This window comes from Cnephaeus nilssonii (genome assembly GCF_951640355.1).
Source record: "Cnephaeus nilssonii genome assembly, chromosome: 10".
Taxonomy (NCBI): Eukaryota; Metazoa; Chordata; class Mammalia; order Chiroptera; family Vespertilionidae; genus Cnephaeus; species Cnephaeus nilssonii.
In genome coordinates, this window is record NC_137081.1 from 30,940,830 (window position 1) to 30,965,495 (window position 24,666).

Genomic DNA, 24,666 nt, shown 5'->3' on the forward strand with positions numbered 1-24,666 from the left:
CGAGGGGCTCGCTCCCGCAGCTGAGTGCTGAGATGACTGCAGGTTGCACTGTGCGATGAACCAAAGACTACATTTCCCAGTATTCCAGGGGCGCACAGGGGAACCACAGGTCCCGGCGCGCAAAGAAGCCCAGGGACTACAAATCCCAGCATTCCATAAACCCTATTCCCCTGTAACTTAGACTCCAGTGTGCCGCGCAGTGTGCGCAAATTCATAAACCCTCTCTCAGGTTTGGTGGTTTTTGAATCTCGAGAGTTGGGACCAGGCGAGAAGACCCTCTTCACTCTAAAAGAAGATGACAGCCCACAGAGAGGTAACTTCTGTTTACATGGAACTCAGAAATCTCCTGCAAATCATGGTAAGGCTGCAAACAAACAAAAACACTGATTAAACCGTGAAAGATATGTAACAAAATAACTCCTTCAAATCTTGTTGGTTTTATGGTCTGGAGCGCCTTTTACGTGTTTTGCGGGGGTTTCTATTGTGTTCCTGCGTTGGACTGGGAGAGAGTGATTGTATACCCAAAATATAAATACAGGAAAGGACTTTAGAGAATTTGCTAATCCGACCCCTGTTGTTTTACAAATGAGGAAACTGAGGCCCACAGAAACGGAGAGATTGTCCATCGGTCACAGCAAGTTGGGGTAGAGTTAGAATTAGGCCCTAAGAGTCCTGACCCGCTGTCTGAGCTTTTTGCACACCAGGCTGGCGATATTTTTAGCAGCATGGCTATGTGATTATCAGTCTCCTTGGTGAAATTTCCTCATACAGGTTGAAACACCCAGAGATTAGGTAAGCATTTATTTGGTGGATTTCCTGTAAGTGTGATGTTGTTCATCTTCAGTCTAGGTAGGACTTGGCGAACCAAGTCTGGATATGGAATTATTTGTCTGACATATGCTTGCAAATATCTTTTCCATCATTCTTTGTTGCTCAAGGTGACATTTAATGAGATTTCAGGAAGTAGGAATAGTTGTAGTGTAAGTTAAGGTTTCCTTGGGGATTTATTTCTTTTTCTAGGCCTTCCTTCCTCTTTTTGTTCCCCTTTAACCCATATGGGCAGCCACCCAATTTTTCCTTCCATGTAATTCAACAAACAGTTTTCTCAGCTTTCCTTATTTGCCAGTAAAAGGTGAAAGACATGGTCACTGCCACAGGAAGATAATAATCTATTTAGGGAAATAAAGAGATTCCACTGAGATTTGAGATGGAGCATGATAAATGGCATAAAAGAAAGGACATCAGAATGCTACAGAGGCTGTAATGAAGAGATGTATTCTAGCTGGCAAAACTTGATAGAGGAGGTGGCATTTGAATATGAAGGATAAATAGAATTTTTTTCTTGGTTAAAAAATTTTATCTTTAGATTTTTAACATACAGTAAGGGCACAGTTTTTGCATATGTGTACACCTGTGTCACCACCCCCCAAATCGAGGTATAGAATTTATTCCAGGACCCGTTGTGCCCCTTACAGTCAGTACTGCACCTTTGCATCCCAATAACCACTCCTTTGACTTCTATCACTATAGATCAGTTTTATCTTTTCTTGAATTTCATTTAAATGTAATTATATAGTATGTACAATATGAATGTCTTCTTTCATTCATCAATATTTTTGTGACATTCATCCGTATGTAGCAGTAGCTTTTTTAAAAAAATTGCTGAATAGTATTCCATTGTATGCATATAACACTGTTGATGGACATTTAGGTTATTAGTTATCAACTTTTGGCTTTTATTAACAAAGCTGAAATGAGCAATCTTTATTATAATTTTTTTATTTATTGGTTTTTTTAGAGAGAAAGAGGAAGAGAAAAAGAGATTTTGATTTATTCTTCCACTTATTTATGCAATCATTGGTTGATTCTTTTTTAAAAAAATTTATTTTAGTCCTAGCTGGTTTGGCTCAGTGGGTAGAGCATCAGTTTATGGACTGAAGGGTCCCGGGTTCAATTCCGGTCAAGGGCATATGCTCAGGTTGCAGGCTCGATCCCCAGTAGGGGATGTGCAGGAGGCAGCCGATCAATGATTCTCTCTCATTATTGATGTTTCTATCTCTCTCTTCTTCTCTGAAATCAATTTTAAAAAACTGATTTTTAGAGAGAGAGAAACATTGATTTGTTGTTCCACCCGTTCACAAATTCATTGGTTGATTCTTGTATATGTCCTGACCGGGGATCAAACCTGAAACCTTGGCATATCAGGTTAACGCTCTAACCAACTGAGCTACTGGGCCAGGAGTTGCAATGAGCATTCTTATGTTTCTTTCTGTGGACTTGTGTATTCATTTACAGGAGAGGAGTTGCTGGCTGTGTTGATCAGCAATAGTAGATGTTGCCAGTTTTGCAAGTGTTTGTAGCAGTTCTCACCTTCACCGGCAATGTAAGAGCTCTAGCTGACTTTTAACCTTGTCAATACTGGGTGCTGCTATTCTTTTAGTTTTAGCCATTTTGGTTAAAGGTGGCATCTCATAACATATAGTTCTTATTTACAATGTCTCTGGTGTTGAGGGCCTTTCCATGTGCTTATTGGCTATTTGGATGTCTTCTTTTGTGAAATACTTGTTCAAATCTTTTATTTTTTATTTTTTTTACTGGGCTGTTTGTCTTCTTATTGATTTATAGTTCTTTTTTATAGCCTGGATATGGAATTATTTTTCTGACATATGCTTGCAAATATCTTTCCCAAGTCTGTAGTGTGTCCTTTCACTCTCTTTACTGGTGTCTTTTGATACACAGAAATTCTTAATTCTAGTGCAATAGTTGTGTTTTCTTTTATGATTAATGCTTTTTACATAAAGTTTAAGAAATCTTTGTGTACAGGGTTGGTAGTATTTTATTTTAAAAACTTTTTTTTTAACCAGTCATTTTTTATTAAGTACAACATGAGAGGATTCACAGGTGCTGGACAAAGGTCATGGTCAGGAATGTGGAGTCCACATTGGGCCTTCTTCAGTGGTGCTCTTCAGTCACAGCTCATGTTTGAGTTCCTTATACTAATGGCAGTAGTAAGTTGAAAAACACAGAAGCTGCCAGCACCATAGAAACCCCAACGATGTTCCCTTTCTTGACATTGGTATACTTGTTGTAATACTGGTAGAAACCTCTTTGGAATGCTTCAGCAGTGCCTTTAGGGGTGAAATCCTGCATCAGTATTCAGCTTGGCAGCTCCCATTTTGACATCCATGAGTTTCTCCTCCTTCAGTGGTACTAGTGACATCATCATGGAGTTCAGGATATTGTTGGTGGGATTTTAGCAGGGAATTATGAGGGAAGAGATTTGCAAAGGAGATAGAGCAAGCTCGAGGCCCTGATGTGAATAAGTGAGGGTGTAGTTTGCAGTGGGCATGGGAAGGCCTGGAGTTGGGGCTGTAAAGAGGGTGAGGCAAGACAAAGCTGGGGGGGGGGGTAGGCAGGAGGCATAGTGCAAAAGACTTTAGCTGCAGCCTTGGAGTCTGGACATTGTTCTGGAGGAAGTGGAGGCACTGCTGGAATATTTATGGTAGCTTCTATGATCTAAATGTCTCTAACAGCATCCCTTTTTTACATGCCCAACTGCCACTACCTTTCTTCAAGATCTCACAGTCTCTTATCTGGAATACATCAAGTCACTCAAGGGTTTCTTTGCTTCAGTTCTCTCCATATCCAATTCATTCCTAGAACAGCTGGTGTGATCATTCTAAAATGGCAATTATTCATAGCTCTCCACAGCTTAAAACCCCAAACTTGGCCCCCAGTGCCCTTAAGATAAAATAAAACCTCTTGTATATGGTTTTCACCCTTTGTGATTTGCTTGCTTATTCTTCTTGGCTCAACTCAAGCCTCATCTCCCCCAAGGAGAGCCTTGCCTGTATTCCTAGGTGCCTGTGGCAACCATCTATCATAGTCAGATAGGCCTGTCTCTTCCAGGGGACAGTAAACTCTCAAAGGTAGAAACTTTGCTGTATTTAGGTATTTACTGGGTATGGTGCCAGGCCTGTGGTTTCCAAGACCCTGGATGACCTGATTCCAGCTCTGTATCCCTAATTTCTGAAACCTTGGTTCCAGCTATTCTGGGTTTCTTTTCTGCATCAATATATGTTGCACAGTGCAAGCCTGTAACTGTGATCACTGCCCCCTTTTCTTCCCATTTTTGCCTGTTTTTCCTTCCTCCTCAACATACTCTCCTGTGCTTCCAAAGTGTCTCTCATAGCACTTAACACATTGAAGCTTTTGAGGGCAAGAACCTTGTTTTTTCTTCATATAACATTCTAGAAAATAATAGGTGTTAAAGAAATTTTTTGAATTCATGAATGGGTTGGTGTTAAGCTCCTTCACATCCGTCCTGATTTCTGTACCCTATAAAGCACAAAGGGCAAATAGAGGTCTTTTCCTCATCTTCAAGACCTGAAAGTTGGAGAGTCCTCCTTGGGGTACGCCACTTGAATCTCTTTTTCCAGTGAATTTTCTTTCTCCTAAACTCTAAGGCTCCCCACAAGATTTGCAACCAGTGGAGCAATGGGCAGCGGCATTGCTGTTTCCAAGGCCCCATTTTTTCTGACTTTTCAGTGAGCTGACAGCAGCCCGTGGCTCACCTCTTTCCCATAACATTTCTAGAGAGCCAAAGCAGGCCTGCCTAGGCTCTCTCCGGTTGTTTCACTGTTCCCAGCTTTAATAAACATATTCTCAAAAAAAAAAAAAAAAAAAGACCTGAAAGCCTGTAGTGTATACTGTACTTTAAAGGAATCAGCCTAAGTATTCAGTTATGTAGCCATCTTCCTTTGCCATCTTCCAGTGGAGTTGGTAAGTCCCAAATACAGCCATGAATGTCATTTTGGTCACAGAGGCATTGTTGACTCAACCCAGCTCTTGCTTATTTTAAAACATTTTCTGAATAGATGCCAAGAACATGGTCTTTGGCTTCAGATAGCCTAGGTGCCAAAGCAGACTTTGTTACTTACTGGCTTTTGGATTTTTAGGCGTAGTTAATTCACCTGAAAAATGGGGATAATATTGTAGGCCATAGAATTATGAAAATTCAACAAGACAATGTACAGCACTTAGCCCATGGAAAAACGATTAATAAACAGTTGTTAGGCTTAATATGTCTCCATACGCCAGGGTAGCCGCAGTCGCCATAGGGAGCTCCTGGGGGTAAAGCTCCACCAAAGGGGTGGATTTCAGATCCAGGAAATGGTGATGGTGATAGTTTGGGCCCCAGTACCGCCGGAGCGGTCGCCAACCTTTCGGACCTCGCGGACCACGGGTTGGCGACTGCCCACCCCAATTCCTGGGCTACAGACCCACAAGGACCCTTTCCCCAGCGAGGAGAACCTAGTGTAGGCGGAACTCGAGTGCAGCAGCGGGAGGCTTCCGGGGGAGCGGTAAGGCCGACGGGTCGGCGGAGGTAGAAAAGCGTCGGACGCCGGGTCGATCATGGACGCTTGACAACCTGCGGGCAGGCGCCGGGAGGCCGAGACAGCGAGCGAAAGGACGGAGAGACCGCGAAGACAGGTCGGGGTCAGCGAGAAGGCGGGACCCAGCAGGCCAGGTTAGTCGGGGCTGTTCGGCTTCACGCCCGCTGCCGGGAAAGCCCGCGGCCACACTGCCCCGCCCCCGCCCCGGAGAGCGCGCCCCGCGGCTCCTCACTCCTCACTCGCCGCTCTGTCTGGAGCACGCCGCCGCTGGTCCGCCCTCCCAGAAGTCCTTCCTAGCCTGAGACCCTCCGCTGCCGCACCGCGGCTCCTCTCGCTTCCCCATTCCCAAAGGCTGCCACTTCGCCCCTCTGCTATCCATCAAAATAGTGCCCCCCACGACGGGAATTCATCATCACTGCGTCTCTAGCCTCCTCCTCGGGCCCGCCCACTCCAGAAGAAAGCGATTCCCAGCGCCTTCTTACCGCTTTGCCCCCACGGGCTTTGCTCTTTAGGCCGATATTATTTTTGAAGAACCGAAATTTCTGCCCATTTGTCGAATCCGTCTCCACCCCAGTCCCTTACATTCAATCGCTTCACACGTGTTCCAGTTGGAAAGGAGGTTTTCGTTCATCCTCTCCTAGCCATCACCTACCCCTCTTCTTCCTCCCACCTTTTCTCCTTCTCTCCTCTTTCCTCTTGCCTTCTCAGCAACCTTTATTCCCTGGCACTTCACTTTTTTTGTTTGTTTCCGACAAGACCTTAGGTAACCTTAAGTGAGGCGACATACTTATTTCTCTAATACTGTAAAAGGGCTGCTGCTGCCCTGTGTGCCTGCTTCCCCAGGAAAACTTAGTTTCTCTTGCACCAAGTTATCGTTCTTTGAATTGTTCTCTGCTTCAGCTTACTGTAATCCTTCTCCTTCATTTTGTCATACTGCCCCAATACGTACCATTCTTGGAGGAGTAATCTTTTCTTAAGCAGGATTCCTGTACTGTAGGTGTGTGGTGTGTGCGTTCACATGCACTCAGCATGTGATTAGATTATGCAGTTGAGGGACTCTCCTGCCCCTAATGTCTTCAGGATGGCAATATAATACCTTCATTGTTTTCTTGATGTTTCATACAAATTCTGAAGTTTGGTAAAGTGTCACATATCAAGTAGGAGGCCAAATTGAGGGATTTTTTTTTTTTCATGGATTTACACACCATGTATTTTCTTAGTTTGAATATGTTGTTGCTTATCTTTCAAGATGATTTCCCCCCTTTTTTCTATGCTTCAATAACTTTTCTGATTAAATGAGACATCTTTCTTGATCTGTTTTTGGGTCTTTTCCTTATCTGTACCTGGCTGCAGGTGAGAGTCTAATGACACACTGGAAGCTGTAACTGATTGCTTTTGCTTACATCTGCCACCTCTGTGTATGGGCAAGATTTCCTTTTTCTTAACGAGTCTATAAATAAGGTGAATATAAAACAGGTACTGAAAAACTCCCATGTGTTTCTTTAAGTCCTGGTTAGGTATAGAGGGTTTAGAACATGCTGCCTTTGGGAGAGGGTCAGATGGGGATAAAGTGGCTTTTACTAAGTATGTTTCAAACCTCAGCATAAGGACAAAATCCCTTTAACTCCAGGTTGAATCCTACTCATCTCACTAAGTGGCCATAGCATCTGGACTCTAACTGTTCTTTTTTCTTTTTTAATACTATAAAATTATTCAGATATCTGATCCAGCATTAAATAAGCATAGACTTTGCAAAGGAGAAGGAAAAATGATGGAAACACCTTTATTTTGGACAGATCTTAAGACCAGAGAATGGCAGGTGAACAGAAACCCTCAAGTAACCTCCTGGAACAGTTTATTTTACTAGCCAAAGGTACCAGTGGCTCAGCCCTCACTGCTCTCATAAACCAAGTCTTGGAGGCTCCTGGAGTCTATGTCTTTGGAGAACTGCTGGAGCTGGCCAATGTGCAGGAGGTAAGAACAATTTCTCTATCTCCTTTATTCTAAGCCTTCATTTGAGTCTTCAGGTTTCCAAGGAATTTCAGTGCCAAAGCACTGTGCACCTGTGAGGTACCCTGTTGAGGGAGAGATGGGAATTGGTGGGACAGGGGAAGAGAGCAAGGATAATGTCTTGGACTCCTTCTAGTCACATTTTCATCTGAACTAAATTAGATTAGGTTGCTAATCTAATTTTGAAAGATAGGGAAAAGATCCAATTAAACCTAATAAGTTAGAAACATAGAGTGTAATCATAGACTGATGTTTAACGGGTAATTTCAGGTATTCTTAAGGATAAAACCTTCCGTGCAAATATAGACAAGGAAGACTGGTCAGATGTATAATAGCAGAAAATGTTTGCAGTTGAACCTGAGATAGGCATGAATAAGGAATGTATTTTTCCTGTGGAAAAGGGCAATGTTGTGTAGATGTGTAAAGTAGATGTATAAAAAGGATATGACTGACAAGCTGTGAAGTAGTCCTTTTTGCTTGTTTGCTTCTTTGTTTGATTGTAGTTATTAAAACCTTGGGTATCCAGTTTTGGTTGTTGTGCCTTAAAAATGAGATGATCCAGTGAAGAATGACCAGGTGGAATAAAGAGATGTAAAGCAACCTATACTTTTCAATTTTCACTTCCCACTTTGGATACTTTTATATAGTTGTCCCTCGGTATCCTTGGGGGATTGGTTCCAGGACCCCCCTTTGATGCTCAAGGACCTTGTATAAAATAGCACAGTATTTGCATATATAGCAGGGTATGCTATCACATCACTTCATTCACATGGATTCATCATAGTGCTTGGTGCATGGCTAATTCAAGGCTTGCATATTGGAACTTCCTGGGACTTCCCCCCCCCCCCCCCCCCAAATATTTTTGGTTTGTGGTTGGTTGAATCGCCAATGTGAAACCTCTGGATATGGAGGATTACTGTATTTATTTATGGATTGATATTTTTATACTTATTGACTGAGATAGATAGAAGTCTGGTGGCATCTTTATTACTTTGGGGGTTGTGTTCAGGCACTCTTGGTGGGGTGGGTTGGCTTCCTTTTTACCATCACAGCTTCTTTCTGGCTGCCAGGAGGGTGCTGGCTCTGCAGATGGCTTCCATCACAAATTTGGGCAGTACTTGTTCTTGTGGATTGTGTGCATGATGCGGCTGAGGGTGGCCTGGTGTTCTTATTTTTGGTGGTCCACACATAGGAGGTGGTTGTCTTTTTTTTTTTTTATCCTCACTTGAACATATTTTTTTCTATTGCTTTTTAGAGGGAGTGGAAGGGAGGGAGGGAGGGGGAGAGAGAGAGAAAAACATCGATATGAGAGACACATCAATTGGTTACTCCCCGCACAAGCCCCGACTGGGGCCAGGGAACTTGCAACCCAGAAATGTTGACCAGAACCAACTCTGTGACCCCTGGGTGTGCGGGCCAACTTGCTTACCTCTGGGCCCACCAGCCAGGCTGGAGGTGGTTGTCTTGTTGGCTGGTTCTTCGCTTCACAACCACTAGGACACTTCTGCTGCTGGCTGCTGGCTGCTGGCTGCTGGCTCCACACCTACAGCTTTGTGGTGAATCAGCCCATTGTAGTAGGAGTTGCAGGCCTTCAGATGACTGGCCTTGCTGCTGTACATCTGCTTATTCCTCTTTTTTAAAAAAATTTTTTTTAAATTGATTTTTTACAGAGAGGAAGGGAGAGGGATAGAGAGTTAGAAACATCGATGAGAGAGAAACATCAATCAGCTGCCTCCTGCACACCCCCTACTGGGGATATGCCTGCAACCAAGGTACATGCCCTTGACCAGAATTGAACCCGGGACCCTTCAGTCCACAGGCCAACGCTCTATCCACTGAGCCAAACTGGTTAGGGCTGCTTATTCCTCTTAGTGAGGATATTGGAGCAGTTCCCTATGACCATCCATTGTAGGCACGTGGACATAGCGTCATTTCTTTTCCCTGCAACAGCTGGAGACCAAAAGAGCTGCTTTTATTTTTTTAATTGTGAATTTTTTTTAATATCAGTGTTGTTGAGACTATGCTCCATTGTGTTCACCCTTGTTTCCTTACAGCTTAATATGTAGACGGAAACACAGTGGGCTTTCAGTACAAATTTAATATATCAGAGATGGAAAAGGAATACTATGAGAAAAATTGAGGAGAGCTGGGTTCTTTTTAAAAAAATAGACTTTATTTTTTAGAGCAGTTTTTAAAAAATATTTTTATTGATTTCAGAGAGGAAGAGAGAGATAGAAACATCAAGGATGAGAGAGAATCACTGATTGGCTGCCTCCTGCACAACCCACACTGGGGATAGAGCTCACAACCCGGGCATGTGCCCTGACCGGGAATTGAACCGTGACCTTCCGGTTCATAGGTCAATGCTCAGCCACTGAGCCATGCTGGCCAGGCTAGAGCAGTTTTAGATTCACAGCAAAATTGAAAGAAAGGTAGAGATTTATCATATATCCCCTGCCCTCACACATGCATAGCCTCCCCCGTTATCAATATCCCTCACCAGTGTGGAACCTGCATTAACACATCATTATCACCCAAAGTCCATAATTTACATTGGGTTCACTCTTGGTGCTGTACATTCTATGGGTTTGAACAAATGCATAATGCCATGGATCCCCTATTACAGTATCATACAGAGTAGTTTCACTGCCTTAGAACTCCTCTGTATTCTACCTGTTCATCACTCCCTTCCCTCTAACCCCTGGCAACCATTGATCTATTTACTGTCGTCGTAATTTTGACTTTTCTATTATGCTATAGAGCAGCGGTCGCCACCCTTTTGGACCTCACGGACCACCAGTGGTCTGGGGACCACTGGTTGGCAACCGCTGCTATAGAGGGAATCATATAATATGTAGCTTTTTCAGATAGGCTTCTTTCACTTAGTAATATGCATTTAAATTTCCTCTGTGTCTTTTCATGGCTTGATAGCTAATCATTTAAATAGAAGAGATGACTAAGGGATAATCTGTTCCTTCAGGTTCATAAAAAGCCTGAATGAATATGCCAACTAGTTTTGTAATTGTGAAAGATTGGCTAAGAGGAGATGGATGAAAATTAAAACTGGAAAGACCTTATTGATTTGGGCCAGTGGGAGAAGTCTTGGAGCATCTGCTCTAGAGGAAATAGTCTGTTACAGCTAGTTTTGTAATCATCTGTTTGAAAAGTAGGGACTGGATTAGATGGTCTCTTCCACCTCTGATTCAGAACCTCAGGAAGTTGTTAACAGACCTGAAAAGGTAGACTGGGATATTAGGATGCTTGCTCTAATTTGGGGTGTTTAGCAAATCCCCTTTACCTCCCCGTAGTTTGTTTTGTTTTTTCCATATGTAAGCCTGGAATAAGCTAGTTGACTTTCAGTGGTTTGAAATTACAATTATAGTTTCTTGGAACCCTTTATTAAACTTAATAAAATGCTTTTATTGATTTCAGAGAGAGGAAGGGAGAGGGAGAGGGAGAGGGAGAAGAATAGAAACGTTAATGATGAGAGAGAATCATTGATCGGATGCCTCCTTCACTCCTCCTATTGGGGATCGATCCTGCAATCCCGGGCATGTACCCTGACTGGGAATCGAACCTTGACCTCCAGGTTCATGGGTTGATGCTCAGCCACTGAGCAACACTGGCTAGGCTTGGAATTTTTTTTAAATTTTTTTTAAAAGATGGTTAAAATTGAGTAGTATTTCATAGGTGTCCATAGAATAACTTGGATATTCCTGTTTAGACTTCACTGAGTTTGGTAAATTGGAAGAGTAACAGGTCCATATTTGTGAGTAAAAGAAACACCTAGTTAAGGTAATTGACAGCAGAGCAGAGCAGTTCAGGAAGAACACATTCTCTTTCGTTTTTCTTCTAAAGAAAGGTCTTTGACACCAACATTAGTGAGGCATAAGTAATTTTAATGAAAAGTTTTATTTAGGGTTGCTGATATCCTGGTTTCTTGTCCCAACCTGGCTCTTCTGTCGCACCTTATGCTGTGCTAATCTCTCCCAGTGTCACAGTCCACATAGAGTCCTGAAACCTGGAACCAACCCTACATTTTGTTTAATTAGGATTGATAGTGTACCTGCCAAGGTGGTGTGTGGACAAGGTTGCTCCAGTGTTCATTTTAATGGCAAGGGAATCTTGAGAAAACTTGAACTGCTTCTAATACTTACTGCTTTGTGTGTCTGTTGAAGCAAAAGCAGTTCCTTGGGCATGCTGTGTGAAATGTAAAAAAAGGAATTCCTGAGAGAGAAAAGTTAAATTGGGGGCTTTAATAATCTTAATACTTTTTTTCCCAAAGAAAGAGTTGTAAGGGACCAGCTAATAGAATACAGAACGGTGGTACATGGTCACCCGCCTTCTGCTTGAATACTGCCAGTGATTGATGGACAGCTTGGTCTCTGAACTGTTTCTTTTCCTCCTCAGCTTGCAGAAGGAGCTAATGCTGCGTATTTGCAGTTGCTGAACCTGTTTGCCTATGGAACATACCCAGATTACATAGGTGAGTTGGTTAAGATCCTCCAAAGACTTTTCTCAGTTATATCCCTCTGTTTAGATGTGTTGCCTCCAAGAGGATCACCAAGGTTTGGGATGTAAAGCATGGGGTGGGAACTTCTTGACCTGGCTGTTGCCCATTTTACTGTGTTCTTTAGGTGATCTTATATGAGGACTCTTCCTTCTCACCTTTTATTTCTTTTTTTTAAAAATAGATTTCATTGATTTTTTACAGAGAGGAAGGGAGAGGGATAGAGAGGGATATGCCCGCAACCCAGGTACATGCCCTTGACCGGAATTGAACCTGGGACCTTTCAGTCCGCAGGCCAATCCTCTATCTACTGAGCCAAATCGGTTAGGGCTCACCTTTATTTATTAATGGTTAAAATGGGGACTATGTTTATGCTCATTCATAAATATAGCCCTTGTTTATTTTCCAGATGAGATTCTTGAGGACTGGTGTTTGTAGAACTCTTGGAGTGTTGTGAAATGTCAGAATACCCACTTGTAAAGTAAACATTTTAAATATTATCAAAATAATATTGCTATACTATATTGAAGAAAATCTGGAAAATAGGGGGGGGGAAGTCACTCATAGTTGTGCCAGTGTTAAACTGCTGTTAGCGTTATGGTGCTGGATTTCCCCCCTCTGCTTGGTTTTCTATTATGTATGTATAATTAGATTATGTTCACAATTTTATATCTTGCTTTTCCCCCCACTTATTTCATAGGTATTTATTCATGTTTTAAGTCTGTGAAGTCATTTTTAGTATTTCACAATCCACTACTCCATAATGGACTTAGTCCATTCTCTTCTGTAGGTAATTTGAGTCATTTAAAATTAGAATCATAAATATTAGGAATGAGGTGCATGCATGTCCAAATGCTAACTTACCTCCCACCCAAGCCATTTTTGTCTGGCTTCCCTGGCTTATTTTAGTGGCATGACAAAGGCCTGGTAGTTTATTTTAGTGGTGTGACTCAGAACATTCCCTACTATATCCCTGACTTACTCTCTTTCTTGCTCATCACTTCTGCTTACTCTTTGCTGCTGTCAGACTATATAGTTTCCCACTTGCCAGTTTTTCCTGATCTTCACTTTGTTCCAATGAGTGTATCCTCTGTTTCTGTCCTCACTGTAGAGGCAGAATTGCACAGACTCTGGAACCAGACTGCCTGCATATTCTAGCTCCACTTCCACTGGTCGTGGCCTTGGAAAATTAAATAACCTTCTCTGCCCCAGTTTCCTTCTCTGTAATAATTCAGGTCTATAGTCTTCTACCTGTACTTCTTGGGCAAAATGTTTCAGAATTTAGATTTGTGGGAATTAAAAAAGGTATAATATGATGCATATGCATTTTTATGTAACACCTTTGAGGGGTGTGGGCAGTCCCTGTAGTCAAACACAATCATAATTTGTTTAATCCTCACCCAAGAATATGTTTTCTATTGATTTTTTAGAGAGAGAGGAAGGGATTGAGAGAGAGACAGATAGACAGACAGACTGACAGACAGACAGACATCGATGTAAGAGAGAAACATCATCAGGTATCTCCCCTATGTGCTCTGATCGGGGAGTGAACCTGCAACCTAGGTATGTTCCCTGAGCAGGAATCGAATCACAACCTTTTGGTGTACGGGATGACATTGTAGGCAACTGAGCCACCCGGCCAGGGCTGCAATCATAGTTTTGTAGCAAAATAAGTGAATGTTCACAAGTGGGATAAAAAGCCCACCTTAATTCAGGTCAGGAATTGTTAATAGATGAATTTTAGTACCATGCTCAAGGAAAAATAAAATCAGTTTGGATTCACTCTTTTGGAGTCCAGTATTATGGACTTGAGAGCATTTAGAATCTATCTCATGGGGTTGTTGTGAGGACTGGATGTGTGTATATGCCTCTGGATCTGTGTGTGCATCTACACTAAGTTAAGCTTGTCCTGTATGTTACCTGTGGCTGCCGCCATGGCTATTGTTAGCGTCATTGCTATTACTGAAATTCTGCCTATCCTTCAAGGCTCATCTCAAACTCTTATGTTTCTTTTTTTCCCCTCTCCTGTACCTCCCAATGTGATTGGACTCACTCGCTCTCAGTCTTTCTCCTACCCCCTCTCCCCCTCTTTCCTAGCTCTGTCTCTCCCTTTCTCCCACATCCCTTCCCCCTCTCTTCCTCACCCTTTTGCTCTCTTGTGATAGTTTGGACCTTCTATTAGTTCTGCCTTGCATTTGTAGCTGTTGAAATATCTACTTGTAACACTGAGGATAAGTCCAGGGCCACTGAGTTACATAGCTCCAGGTGGTTGGTGCCCCTGGAGATGTGTAGTGCAGCATCCTGTCAAGGCCCATCTTATTTATCCTCGGTGCCCCTGAATCATTTAAGATTGTGCCTTGCACAGAACAGATGCTTAGTGAAGATGTGTTGAACTTGATTGAATGTCACAAAGGGTACAAATAGTACTATTTCATTAGGGTAATTGTCATCATTTTGTGCATTCATGCCTGGATTTTCAGGCGTTTAAGCTCCTTGTGTGTAGAGACTGAGTCTTGTCTTCTTTGGAAGCACATGGTCTTCCAGAAAAGACAGGAAGTGCTCATGGAACATTTGCCTAAGAATAAGTGAAGAGTCAAGAATGACTTAGTAGTAGATTTGGTGTGAGGAAATGGTGTGCTTATTCCATAAAGAAATCCTAATTTTATTTTGTGTCTTGATTTTTGTGGTGGGTGGGACTGAGCAGCCAACAAGGAGAGCCTGCCAGAACTGAGCACAGCTCAGCAGAACAAGCTGAAGCACCTTACCATCGTGAGCTTGGCGTCGAGAATGAAGGTACAGTTCTGAACCCTTTCCTGTCTCCTCCTCCCCTGAGGCAAGTCTGTAATTGGCATAAATGCGGGAATTCCCAGCTACACACAGTAGAGTCATAGCATAAATGCATAAGATTTGCTTGGCAAAGGACAAAAGATAAAAAAGATAATTAAAATAGTGTTGACAATAACTCACCCTCCCATTTAGGAAAAATATGCCCAGGAGTGATTGTGAATCAGCAGATCTCAGTTCTGGCATGCTGTGGTGCCTCATGTAGTGTGAGTATTTGCCATCTTAAAGGGAGACTGCTGTCTAAAGATAGGTATTTTTCAAATAGCAGGGCATCTCAGGGCAAGTTAACCACTTCATTTGTTGCTCGGTGTACAGTTGCTGGAGGAAAAACTTGTTTTGTTGGACTTACTGAGAAGTAATTTTTAATATGCTGCCTTCCTCTAGGGATTTTCTTCTTATTTATTTTTGTTAATCCTCACCTGAGGATATTTTCCCATTGATTTTTTATAGAGTGGGAGGAAAGTGGAAAGACAGAGTGAGAGAAACACAACAAATGGTTGCCTCCCGCATTGGGGCTGGGAATCGAGCCTGTGACCAGGGTATGTGCCCTTGACCAGAATCAAACCCTGGGACCCTTCAGTCTGTGGGCCAACGCTCTATTTACTGAGCTAAATCAGCCAGGGCCCTCTGGGGATTTTCAAGATTAATTATACTAATTGGAGTTTTTGCCTTACATGCTAGCTTTAGACACGAACCTTCTGTAAGATGTCACTCCATTATATCTGAGTTCTCTGCCCCCACTCACTTTAGCAGCAGCCTTGCAACCAGCTGCTCATAGTCATTAACAAAGAAGATCCAGATTAGGTTAGCTGATAGTTGATTTGCCCTTTGCCCAATCCCAGCCTGAGTAAGTTTTTGCGGGGCTATGCCTTTGAAGAATTTGTTTTTGGATTTCCCCTCTGTGATGGAGCTTGAGAGGTATATGTTTGTTCTTGTATTGCCATTTCGGTTGCTGAAATCACTTTACCTGATCTGATCACAAACTTCTGATTCTTAGCCTGACATTTCAGAGGGGAGGCCTATTTTGTTAGGGAATAATGACCTGACTGTTGTTTATTTATTTTTGTCCTGATCATGGACTTCTTAAGTGTACCAAAGAGTAGTAGTAACTTTTTCCTTTATTTTTGCAACCTGTCGTTGTAAGCTCACCTATCGCCCCTGGATTTCAGACCTTTAGTCATAAAAAACCACTCTAGGTAGGTGTGCTCTCTCCTCTGTATCCATTTCCTCCTGTCAGTTTCTGCAGATTTGATCACTATGTTAATTTTCAGACTAAAAGTAATGTGTCAGGATTTGCAGAAAGCTGGATGTTTAGATATCCAGTTGTCTTGGAGTCATGCAGAATGTTGGTACAGCCCAATAAAGGACTGTTGTTGGGAATTGACATTGGTTGCAAGAGTCTGAGAAAACAACTGTAAGCTTGAGGATGACTGAGCTGGCTGTACCGCTGGTCACCTATAGTGGATGTGTTAGCCTGCATGTGTTTTTGCTTGTGCCCTCAGTTCTCCTCGCCAGCAGCTGAGATTGTTTGGAGTTTTGTGATGAGCTGGCATTTTATGCAAAGTCTGCAAGCTTCCAGAAGGTGGCAGAGTGGCATATACCAAGTATATACCAAGTATTTCCCTTTCTCTTCTGGAAAGAGTCTTTAGGATCCCAAAGAGTTTGCTTTAGAGCATGAAAGCTGAAGGTGGGGCAAAGTCCAGGAGGCAGAGAATCTTGGAGAACGAATTTCTAGATGGGTTTTGTTTGGATCCCATAGGTCTTATAGCTCATTTATCCATCTCTTGTTGCCATAGATGTTAATAATTATCATTACACTGCATTTCCCAAAGCCCAGAGGCAGCTGTTGGCTATGTCGGTAATACTTGCATTTCTTTAATGTTTGCCAGTGGTTTTTGTAAATATCACATGGCCTTATCTGCAGTGTATCCCCTACTCCGTGCTGCTGAAGGACCTGGAGATGCGGAATCTCCGGGAACTGGAAGACCTCATCATAGAGGCTGTCTACACTGACATCATCCAAGGCAAGCTGGACCAGCGAAACCAGCTTCTGGAAGTGGACTTCTGCATTGGCCGTGACATCCGAAAGAAGGACATCAATAATATTGTCAAGACCTTGCATGAGTGGTGAGGCTGAAAGATGGAGGGGTCCCTTTTCTCTAGGGAGGGGGATAGCTAGCCTCTGCTTGGGGAAATATGGTCTCCAGGTATTAGCTGGGGCTCCCTGGGATCTGGGGTCTTAGGATAGTAAGCCAGAGAACTAGGGGCTACATTTGTGACTATAGCTGTGTGGCAACAAGAATCATTTCAGGCCTCCTAGTGCCTTGTTTTTTTTTTTGTTTTTTTTTTAATCTAGTGCCTTGTTGTAAAATAGTCTTATCCTAGTGTAGCTGGGACTATTTAATGGTGGGCTGTAAAATGCCCAGGGTTGGCAGGTGGAGCTCTGAAGCCTAGCTATGTGACACAGACCCTGTACTTTGCAAACTCAGGAAGTTAGTGTTGATAAGATTCTTTGGGTAAGAGAAACCATGTTCAGCATCAGTAACATTGGGCTAGTGTTTATAAAAACATTGTGAGCGGTAGTGAAGACAAGGAATGGGTTATTCTAAGTTGGAACACAGAATACTATATTAATATAACTATATTCTGGTATATAAAAAGAAGTGGGATATTTGCACGTACTCTATTTTAATAGAATTTGATGTGTGCAAGAGCTATTTCAGGTTCTACAAGGGTTGTTATGAAGTTATTTAAATGATTTGGGGCTTATAAAGCCAGATGGGCTTAGTTGGAGATGAGGTTTTAGCTGAGTTTTGAAGGAGGGCCAGGGGTAGAGCGTGGTTGGAGCTGAGGAGAATATGTTCCCAGGCAGGCTCATGGCATTTTGGAGATCAGGAAGCAGAGTAGGCGAGCTTTGTGCTGAGTGAGAGGGAAATTATTTTCCATAAAATGGATGAAATCTCTGGCTTATCCCCAGGAGTAGTATATCCAGAGATGAATGGCCCAGCTTTGACTCTCTGGGGTCTAATGCCCCCAACCCCTTCCAAGTTTCCCTCACTTTAGCTACTCTTGGGCCCCAGGACATGTGCTGCCCACCCCTCACCCCAAGTTATAGCCTAGGTGTGACCCCAAACACTTTCCCTTTACAACCTCTGACCAAAGCAAGAGTTTTTAAAAGACTGTAGAACTGTTAAAGCAGAATAAATGGGAAATAAACTTAGAAAATACCCCTAACATGAAAATGGTCTGGCGTACACAATCTGGTTTTCCAACCACTACGGTTGGATGTCTTAGGCTGTTTTTGAGATGGCTGACACAGTTTTCACATCCATGGTCTGGCTTCCTATGTTTTTAGCCTCCAGTATGTTTCTACCTAAAGGTGGCATCCTAACCCCTATCCCAGGGTGTTTACTGGTGCAGATTCTTAAAACTTGTGTTTAGGCATTGGAGTTCAATTTGAAGCAAAATTGGAATGCAGAGCGGTACAACAAATATGGCAAACTGTTTACAGCTATTGAATCTTAAGTGAAGGGTATGTGGGTATTCATTGTACTATCTTTCAACATTTTTTAGGTTTAAAATTTTCAAAATAAAAAGTAGGGAAAAGAAAATGAGGGGGGTGACAGGAAGTAATTTAAATTTCTGAGAAAGGGGACAATCTTCAAAATATAAGCTTTTAGAACATAATTTTTTCTCTCAAGACATGTGTAAACTCTCTCCTAATTTCTTTTATCTCACAATGTGTAAAACTTTCCCATGGGATACAGAACTTGGAGATTAAGGCTGTATTCTAAGAAACTACCCCACATCCTCCATATTTGTCTCTTTGTGCCCTATGTTATATGCCCTGTTTAGAAATGCTTGTCTTTTGGAAGGAGTATGGGGGTAAGAGCCTTGGCAGAGGGGGTGTTACAGAAAGCCCTTGTAAGGAGTTGGGAGGGGGATTTTGGAGTCTGCAGGAGAGCTCCCAGACCTTTATATGGCTCAGGATTGGCTGTCTCCTTTGCAGGTGTGATGGCTGTGAAGCAGTTCTGCTAGGCATTGAGCAGCAAGTTCTGAGAGCCAACCAGTACAAGGAGAACCACAGCCGAACTCAGCAGCAGGTAGAGGCAGAGGTAAGGAGGAGAATTTTGTTCCCCTGCTCCAGAGGATCCCTGTTTGTTCCTTTATCTTGTGACTCTTGTTGTAGATGAAATAATCAATCATCAACAAACAGGCACTGGCTGGGTGCTGGGATAGAGATGAGTGTGACTCTTTAAGTTAGGATTTAAAAAAAAAAAAAGAGCCAGGACACATGGATTTATTATGGCTCACTGATGCAAAACTGGGCTATGGAGATCCCTGCTGACAGAACCTGAAGCTGCCACCAGGTGGCAGTAGGGATTAGATTAAGTTCAAGAGAAAGTAATTTGCAGAAAAGGCTAAAGATCCCTTCAATACCAATCTACTGATTTACTAGTAATCATCTTCTAGGAAATCTGGAACAGACCACTATGAGAGGAAAGGGAGCATGATCAAAGCCTAGAGCCTTGCCAGTTTTTCTAAAAGTCGATTTTTAGAGAGAGGGGAAGGGAGGGGAGAGAGAAAAACATCAATGTAAGAGCAGAATGTTGATTGGCTACCTTCTTTCTGCATATCCCCGACCGGGGATTGAGCACACAGCCTGACCTGGACATGGCCCTGACTGGGGGTTGAACTGGCAGCCTTTCGGTGCACGGGACAATGCCAAAACAACTGAGCCACACCGGCCAGGGCAAGTTTTTTCATTCAGTAAATGATGATCGGAGCACTGAGTGTAGGTTGTTGATCATTCCCCAGCAAAGGCTCACTAAATATTTGTTGACTAGAAAAGAAAAGAAATCTACAAAGAACAAAAGTATAATTCTGTAATATTCTGTTGGTATTTATGCTTCTGTTACACTTGACCTAATTTTTTTAGCCATTCTATCAACTGAGTTGGTGATCTTTCCTTATTTGTCCTTAAATTAGATTGCTTTTTCTGAGAGGGGAAAAACTTGATGTTTCCCGCCCCCAAATTCTTATAACAGCAGCTTCCCTTTGGTGAGTTGTAGCTTCAAGAACGTTCCCTCTTAGTGCAGTCAGCTCTCACTTATTGCCTAAGAATATTCTCTCCCTTTCACAGAAATAACACATATTAATAAGTTACAATTCTAGCATACCTGGGGAAGATAGAGTAATAACATTGTGATCTGTTTCATAGTCTCTGAGCAAGTACTCTGGAGGGAAGGAAACGATTGGTGGAAGCATCAGAGCATCTCCTTGTTTGTATTTGACTTTGGAGCATGTTTTTCTTCATATTTGTTTGTGCATATGTCTGATGTTCTGTGGAATGTTAATATATAGCTACCATTACATTTACAAAGTAGGCTTTGTTTGAGTCATGCAGGTAATAAAGTGTAATTGGACAAAGTAAGCCCAGTTTTCCATGATGCAGAAAATATCCCAGGAGTTAGGTTAGTGAGAGTCTTGAGGCTTGTTGGCTGTTAGAGCACACCAAAGGGTGCCTCCTGGTTCTTTCTGGAGAGTGTTCTCTCCATCTCCCAGCTCTTTCCCACTGTGGACTCTGCTTTTATCTACCTTTGCTTTGCCTCACAACTGAGTGACGTTTTCCTACCCGGGAAGCTCTTCTCTTTTCTTTTTCCATGTAAGAGGAGGAGGTACTGCTAGGCAAGTATAGATTGGGAGGCAGGTCGGTGTGGGCTAGAGTGGTCAGGGCAGGTTTGTGGGAAAGGTGCTTGACTACAGGTGTCTAGCTAAGGAGGAAGCTTGCCCAGGATAGAATAACAGGGTGCTTCAAAGGCGAGATGAATGACTGCTCCAGCCAAGACACAGTGGACTGGCGTGGCTTGAGTGAAGAATGTATGTTGGGGGAAGGAAGGTACAGGATCATGAGTGGTGTTTCAGATATGGAGAGAGAACCAAGCTTTCCCTTGGGGATACGTCTCATTTCTTTTCCTTGCATGTGACCAGGGTCACTGAGCACCCAAAATAAGGACTTTTTGGGAGGGCAGTACTTGAGGCATTTGAATGAAAAGGGGGCAGGATGAAGGGAATTGTGCTTTTGTTTGTTTATTTGGTGAAAAGCTTTTGACAGGATTCTGAATCAAAGACTTTTACATGGAATTGAGTTACCAAGAGATGGGGAGTCTGCATTACCCTGGTGGGGAGTGGTGGTAGGGATGGGAAGAGAACACAAATGGGCCCTCTGTGAATAGAGCGGGGTGAGAACCTGTGACATTAAATTACATTAAAGGATGTGAAACTGGGAGTGCTGAACTTTTTTTGGGGGAAAAAGAATATATATAGCAAAAGAGGCAAACAGCAAAGTGTTTTAGTCAGGGGGACTGTTGAGAGGCTAATGGGAGAGCTGACTTGGTGAGTGGGGTGCATGTGCTACAGTGCCAAGTCTGCTGGTTGGGCTGGCAGGTCAGGAACTGAAAGCTCACTTCTAAGACTGTTCTCCACAGATATTCACAAAAATATGCAAAGGTAAACATAGAAGGGTGATGTAGGAGCTCTGTACTTGGTGAACAACAAACTGGGAGCTAATTTGAAGATGATAGAACATTCATAGCAGAATAGTACACAGATGGTACAGAGAATGTGTAGTCTGACATGGGTAAGTGTTCAGGAGTTGCTTAAGTAGATTTGAGCTCCTCCTTCGTTGAGTGAAAAAAGGTATCCTGAAAAACAGTAGGGTGATAACATTTTGCTAATTTTTTTTACTACATTTTCATCATTTATCAGTTAGGTGGCTGAAGTTCAACCTCTAGTTGTTTATTCATGAAGCGCTTGGGGAGCAGAATCCCCAGAGTTCTTGTAGAAATATTTGGTTTCATACATGAACAGTAGCAGTCAAATTCTTTGTCACCCTTTCTTTTTCGAAGGCCATTTTAACCACTGCTTTCTTTCACTTCTTTGCCAAATGGTCCACTTCCACATGGCTTTTCCCCTCTTTTCAACGAAGCAGGCATTAGTTTCACTTTTTTGCTTGACTCATTTCCACATATCTCTTATGAGTAGCCCCAGCTTGTTTCTCCTCATCTGGTTAAAGGTAATTTCACATTTTCTTGCAGAGGATTCTGGCTTCTTCCCTAGGTGGCCCCCATTATAATGAGAATGAGTCTCGGTGGGTTTCTGGTGCTTACAGAAGGAGCACACAAATTCTGTGTCTCCCTCCAGGTTACCAACATCAAGAAGACCCTCAAGGCCACAGCATCCTCCTCGGCTCAGGAGATGGAGCAACAACTGGCCGAACGGGAGTGTCCCCCTCACGCCGAGCAGAGGCAGCCCACCAAGAAGATGTCCAAAGTGAAAGGTCTGGTTTCCAGCCGCCACTAGGGCCGGCTGGGGCAGCTGGCACTCACCAGGCCTGGGCAGGTGGGGAGGGGACACCTAGGGCCTACTTCCTCCTCTCTCTACCTTCAGTGAGTTCCAGACCTGCCCGTCCCCTCACCAGCGCCTCCCCATCCTGTTGGTACTGTTCCAGAAGAACCGTTAACTCCTTTCCCTCGCCCACACCCTCCTTCCCCAGTTGTTCCCTTCAGACTCAGGGGCTCCACTGATGCCATCCCAACAGGGTCAACACTGCCCAGCTTCCCTCCAGGAGGTTCTTGTCTCTGTTTAAGGGCTTGTCTCTCCCAGTTTTTCTTTTGCTCCATGTCATTTGGTCAGGCTGGTCATAGCCAGAGGCAGCTTTAACCAGCCCATAGGGATGACTGCAAAGGAGGCTCCTCTGAGTGAGGAGGGGGCATTCCTCCAGCCCCATGTACCACAGAACCCACAATGGTGCAGGCACTCTAGCCAGGTATCAAAATGCTTTGTTTTCCTTCCCCTTGTTGGCAGCTCCAATCAGGCCATGGAGGGATGTGATGCTGGGCTATGTTTACTCAGCCTCTTAAGCCCAGCTCAAATCTCTCATTAGTTGGGAGCACTAGGTTAACTGATGTCTGGTATCTGAGCACCAGTGGAGGGTGCTGTGGGTCTGCTCGGTGGCAGAAACTTCTTCCAGCTTGGTGTTCTCTGCTGCCTGACTACTCAGACTGGCTTTCGGTGTGAAGGCCCAGCTGCCCACTGGGACTGTCTGCCAACACTTGCTCTCCCCAGATCTTTAATTACTCCTGGCTGCATCTGTGGTGGGGATGGTGGTGCTGAGGCCCAGCCTGCTGGGGAAGGACCTGTTGCTGCTTCTGTCTGTTTCTTTCCACCCCTCCTTGGCTGATGACCCAGAGCCCTCTGATGATGGCATTCTCTTGGCAAGAGAAAAGGACTTGACTAGCCTTTCTGAACTTGAACAGTTTCAGGTTATATTTTAATTTTTTTTTTTGTACAGGTTCTGATTCTAATACATTTCAACATGCCTTTTTTCCCCCTCGTGTCAATATTTGTTATAGATCGCCGGGGATTTTTCACTCGCTTGGAGGGTGGTGTGTGTGTGTGTGTGTGTGTGTGTGTGTGTGTGTGTGTGTGTTTAAGAGGAAGTGGAGGTCTGGACTAATATTAAAGTTCACGGAGGGAAAAAGCACATTTTAGAACAAAAATTAAAGTGTAGTTACTGTGTGACTGGTGTGCAGGGTTGCATAGCTGGTACATCTGGAGGAGCTGGGATCAGGGTGCTTCAGGGAAATGTCCTGCTGTGTCAGTACCTGGAGAAAATCCATATCTCCTTTTCCAACATGTCCAGTAACTGCCTGCTGCTGATCAGATGTTAACAGTTATTCTCGTTTCCCCTTTAAGCTGGTCCATGTGCCCATATAACATTATGTCCAATGGGAGAGTTTAGTTCCCAATGTATGTTTCGTGAAACCTCTTGACAGATGCTCTGTGGAAAGGGGTTCTGTTGTTAAATAAATTTGGCACATCCTGCATCCCATATCCTCATTGGAAATTCATTCTTGTGGTCTCAGAGAAGGCCTGGGTGAGGTAGCCTGTTCCCACACTGATGTCACCACCAAATCCTTTGGATACCTTGTGGAACACATTTTGGGGAAGTTTTTAAACATCATATTTCTCAAAAATACCTCTCAGCTTTATAGGTTTTTCTATAACTACAGTCATGTGTTGCTTAATGATGGGATATATTCTGAGAAAAGCATTGTTATGCCATTTCGTTGTGTGAACATCATAGGTGCACTTACACAAACCTAGATGGTCTAGCCCAGTGGTCAGCAAACCGCAGCTCGTGAGCCACATGCGGCTCTTTGGCCCCTTGAGTGTGGCTCTTCCACAAAATACCATGGCCTGGGCGAGACTATTTTGAAGAAGTGGCGTTAGAAGAAGTTTAAGTTTAAAAAATTTGGCTCTCAAAAGAAATTTCAATCGTTGTACTGTTGATATTTGGCTCTGTTGACTAATGAGTTTGCCGACCACTGGTCTAGCCTACTGACACCTCAGCTGTATGGTATAGCCTATTTTTCTTCAGTTACAAGCCTATACAGCATGGTACTGTATTGAATATTGCAGACATTGAAAAGGTACAGTAAAAATCAGGTATAAAAATAAACAGTGGTACATTTACCATGAATGGAGCTTGCAGGCCTGGAAGTTGCTCTGAATGAGTCAGTGAGTGAATGGTGAGTGAGTGTGAAGACCTAGGACATGACTGTATACCACTGCAGACTGTACACTTATAAGCACTGTACACTTGGGCTACACTGAAGTGATAGAAACGGTTTTTCTTTAATAAATTAACCTTGGTTTACTGTAACTTTATCCTATCTAATGAAGAGGTAATATGCAAATTGACCATCACACCCTCACAAAGATGGCTGCCTATGACCAGGCCAGCAGGGGGGTTAGTAAGGGACAACCAAACAGCTGAACAAGCAGGCTGTGTGGGGTGGCCAGGCCGGCAGGGGGGTTAGTGAGGGATGACCAAACGACTGA

At 43.2% G+C, this 24,666-nt stretch overlaps 1 protein-coding gene across 3 annotated transcripts; it reads left to right on the forward strand.

The window, feature by feature from the left end:
• Positions 1-166: 166 nt before the first annotated feature.
• COPS7B (COP9 signalosome subunit 7B) lies at positions 167-23,149 on the forward strand. 3 transcript variants are annotated; one of them, XM_079781745.1, is made up of 7 exons: positions 200-358; positions 7,193-7,370; positions 11,817-11,892; positions 14,621-14,709; positions 16,685-16,887; positions 18,770-18,875; positions 21,964-23,149. In XM_079781745.1, the coding sequence occupies exons 2-7, from the start codon at positions 7,209-7,211 to the stop codon at positions 22,120-22,122; spliced, it is 795 nt and encodes a 264-aa protein (XP_079637871.1). In that variant the 5' UTR covers positions 200-358; positions 7,193-7,208; the 3' UTR covers positions 22,123-23,149. The 3 variants fall into 3 exon arrangements, with proteins under 3 accessions (XP_079637872.1, XP_079637871.1, XP_079637870.1); XM_079781744.1 differs by lacking the exon at positions 200-358 and adding an exon at positions 4,673-5,530; XM_079781746.1 differs by lacking the exon at positions 7,193-7,370 and having other exon boundaries at positions 167-358.
• The last annotated feature ends 1,517 nt before the right edge of the window (positions 23,150-24,666 follow it).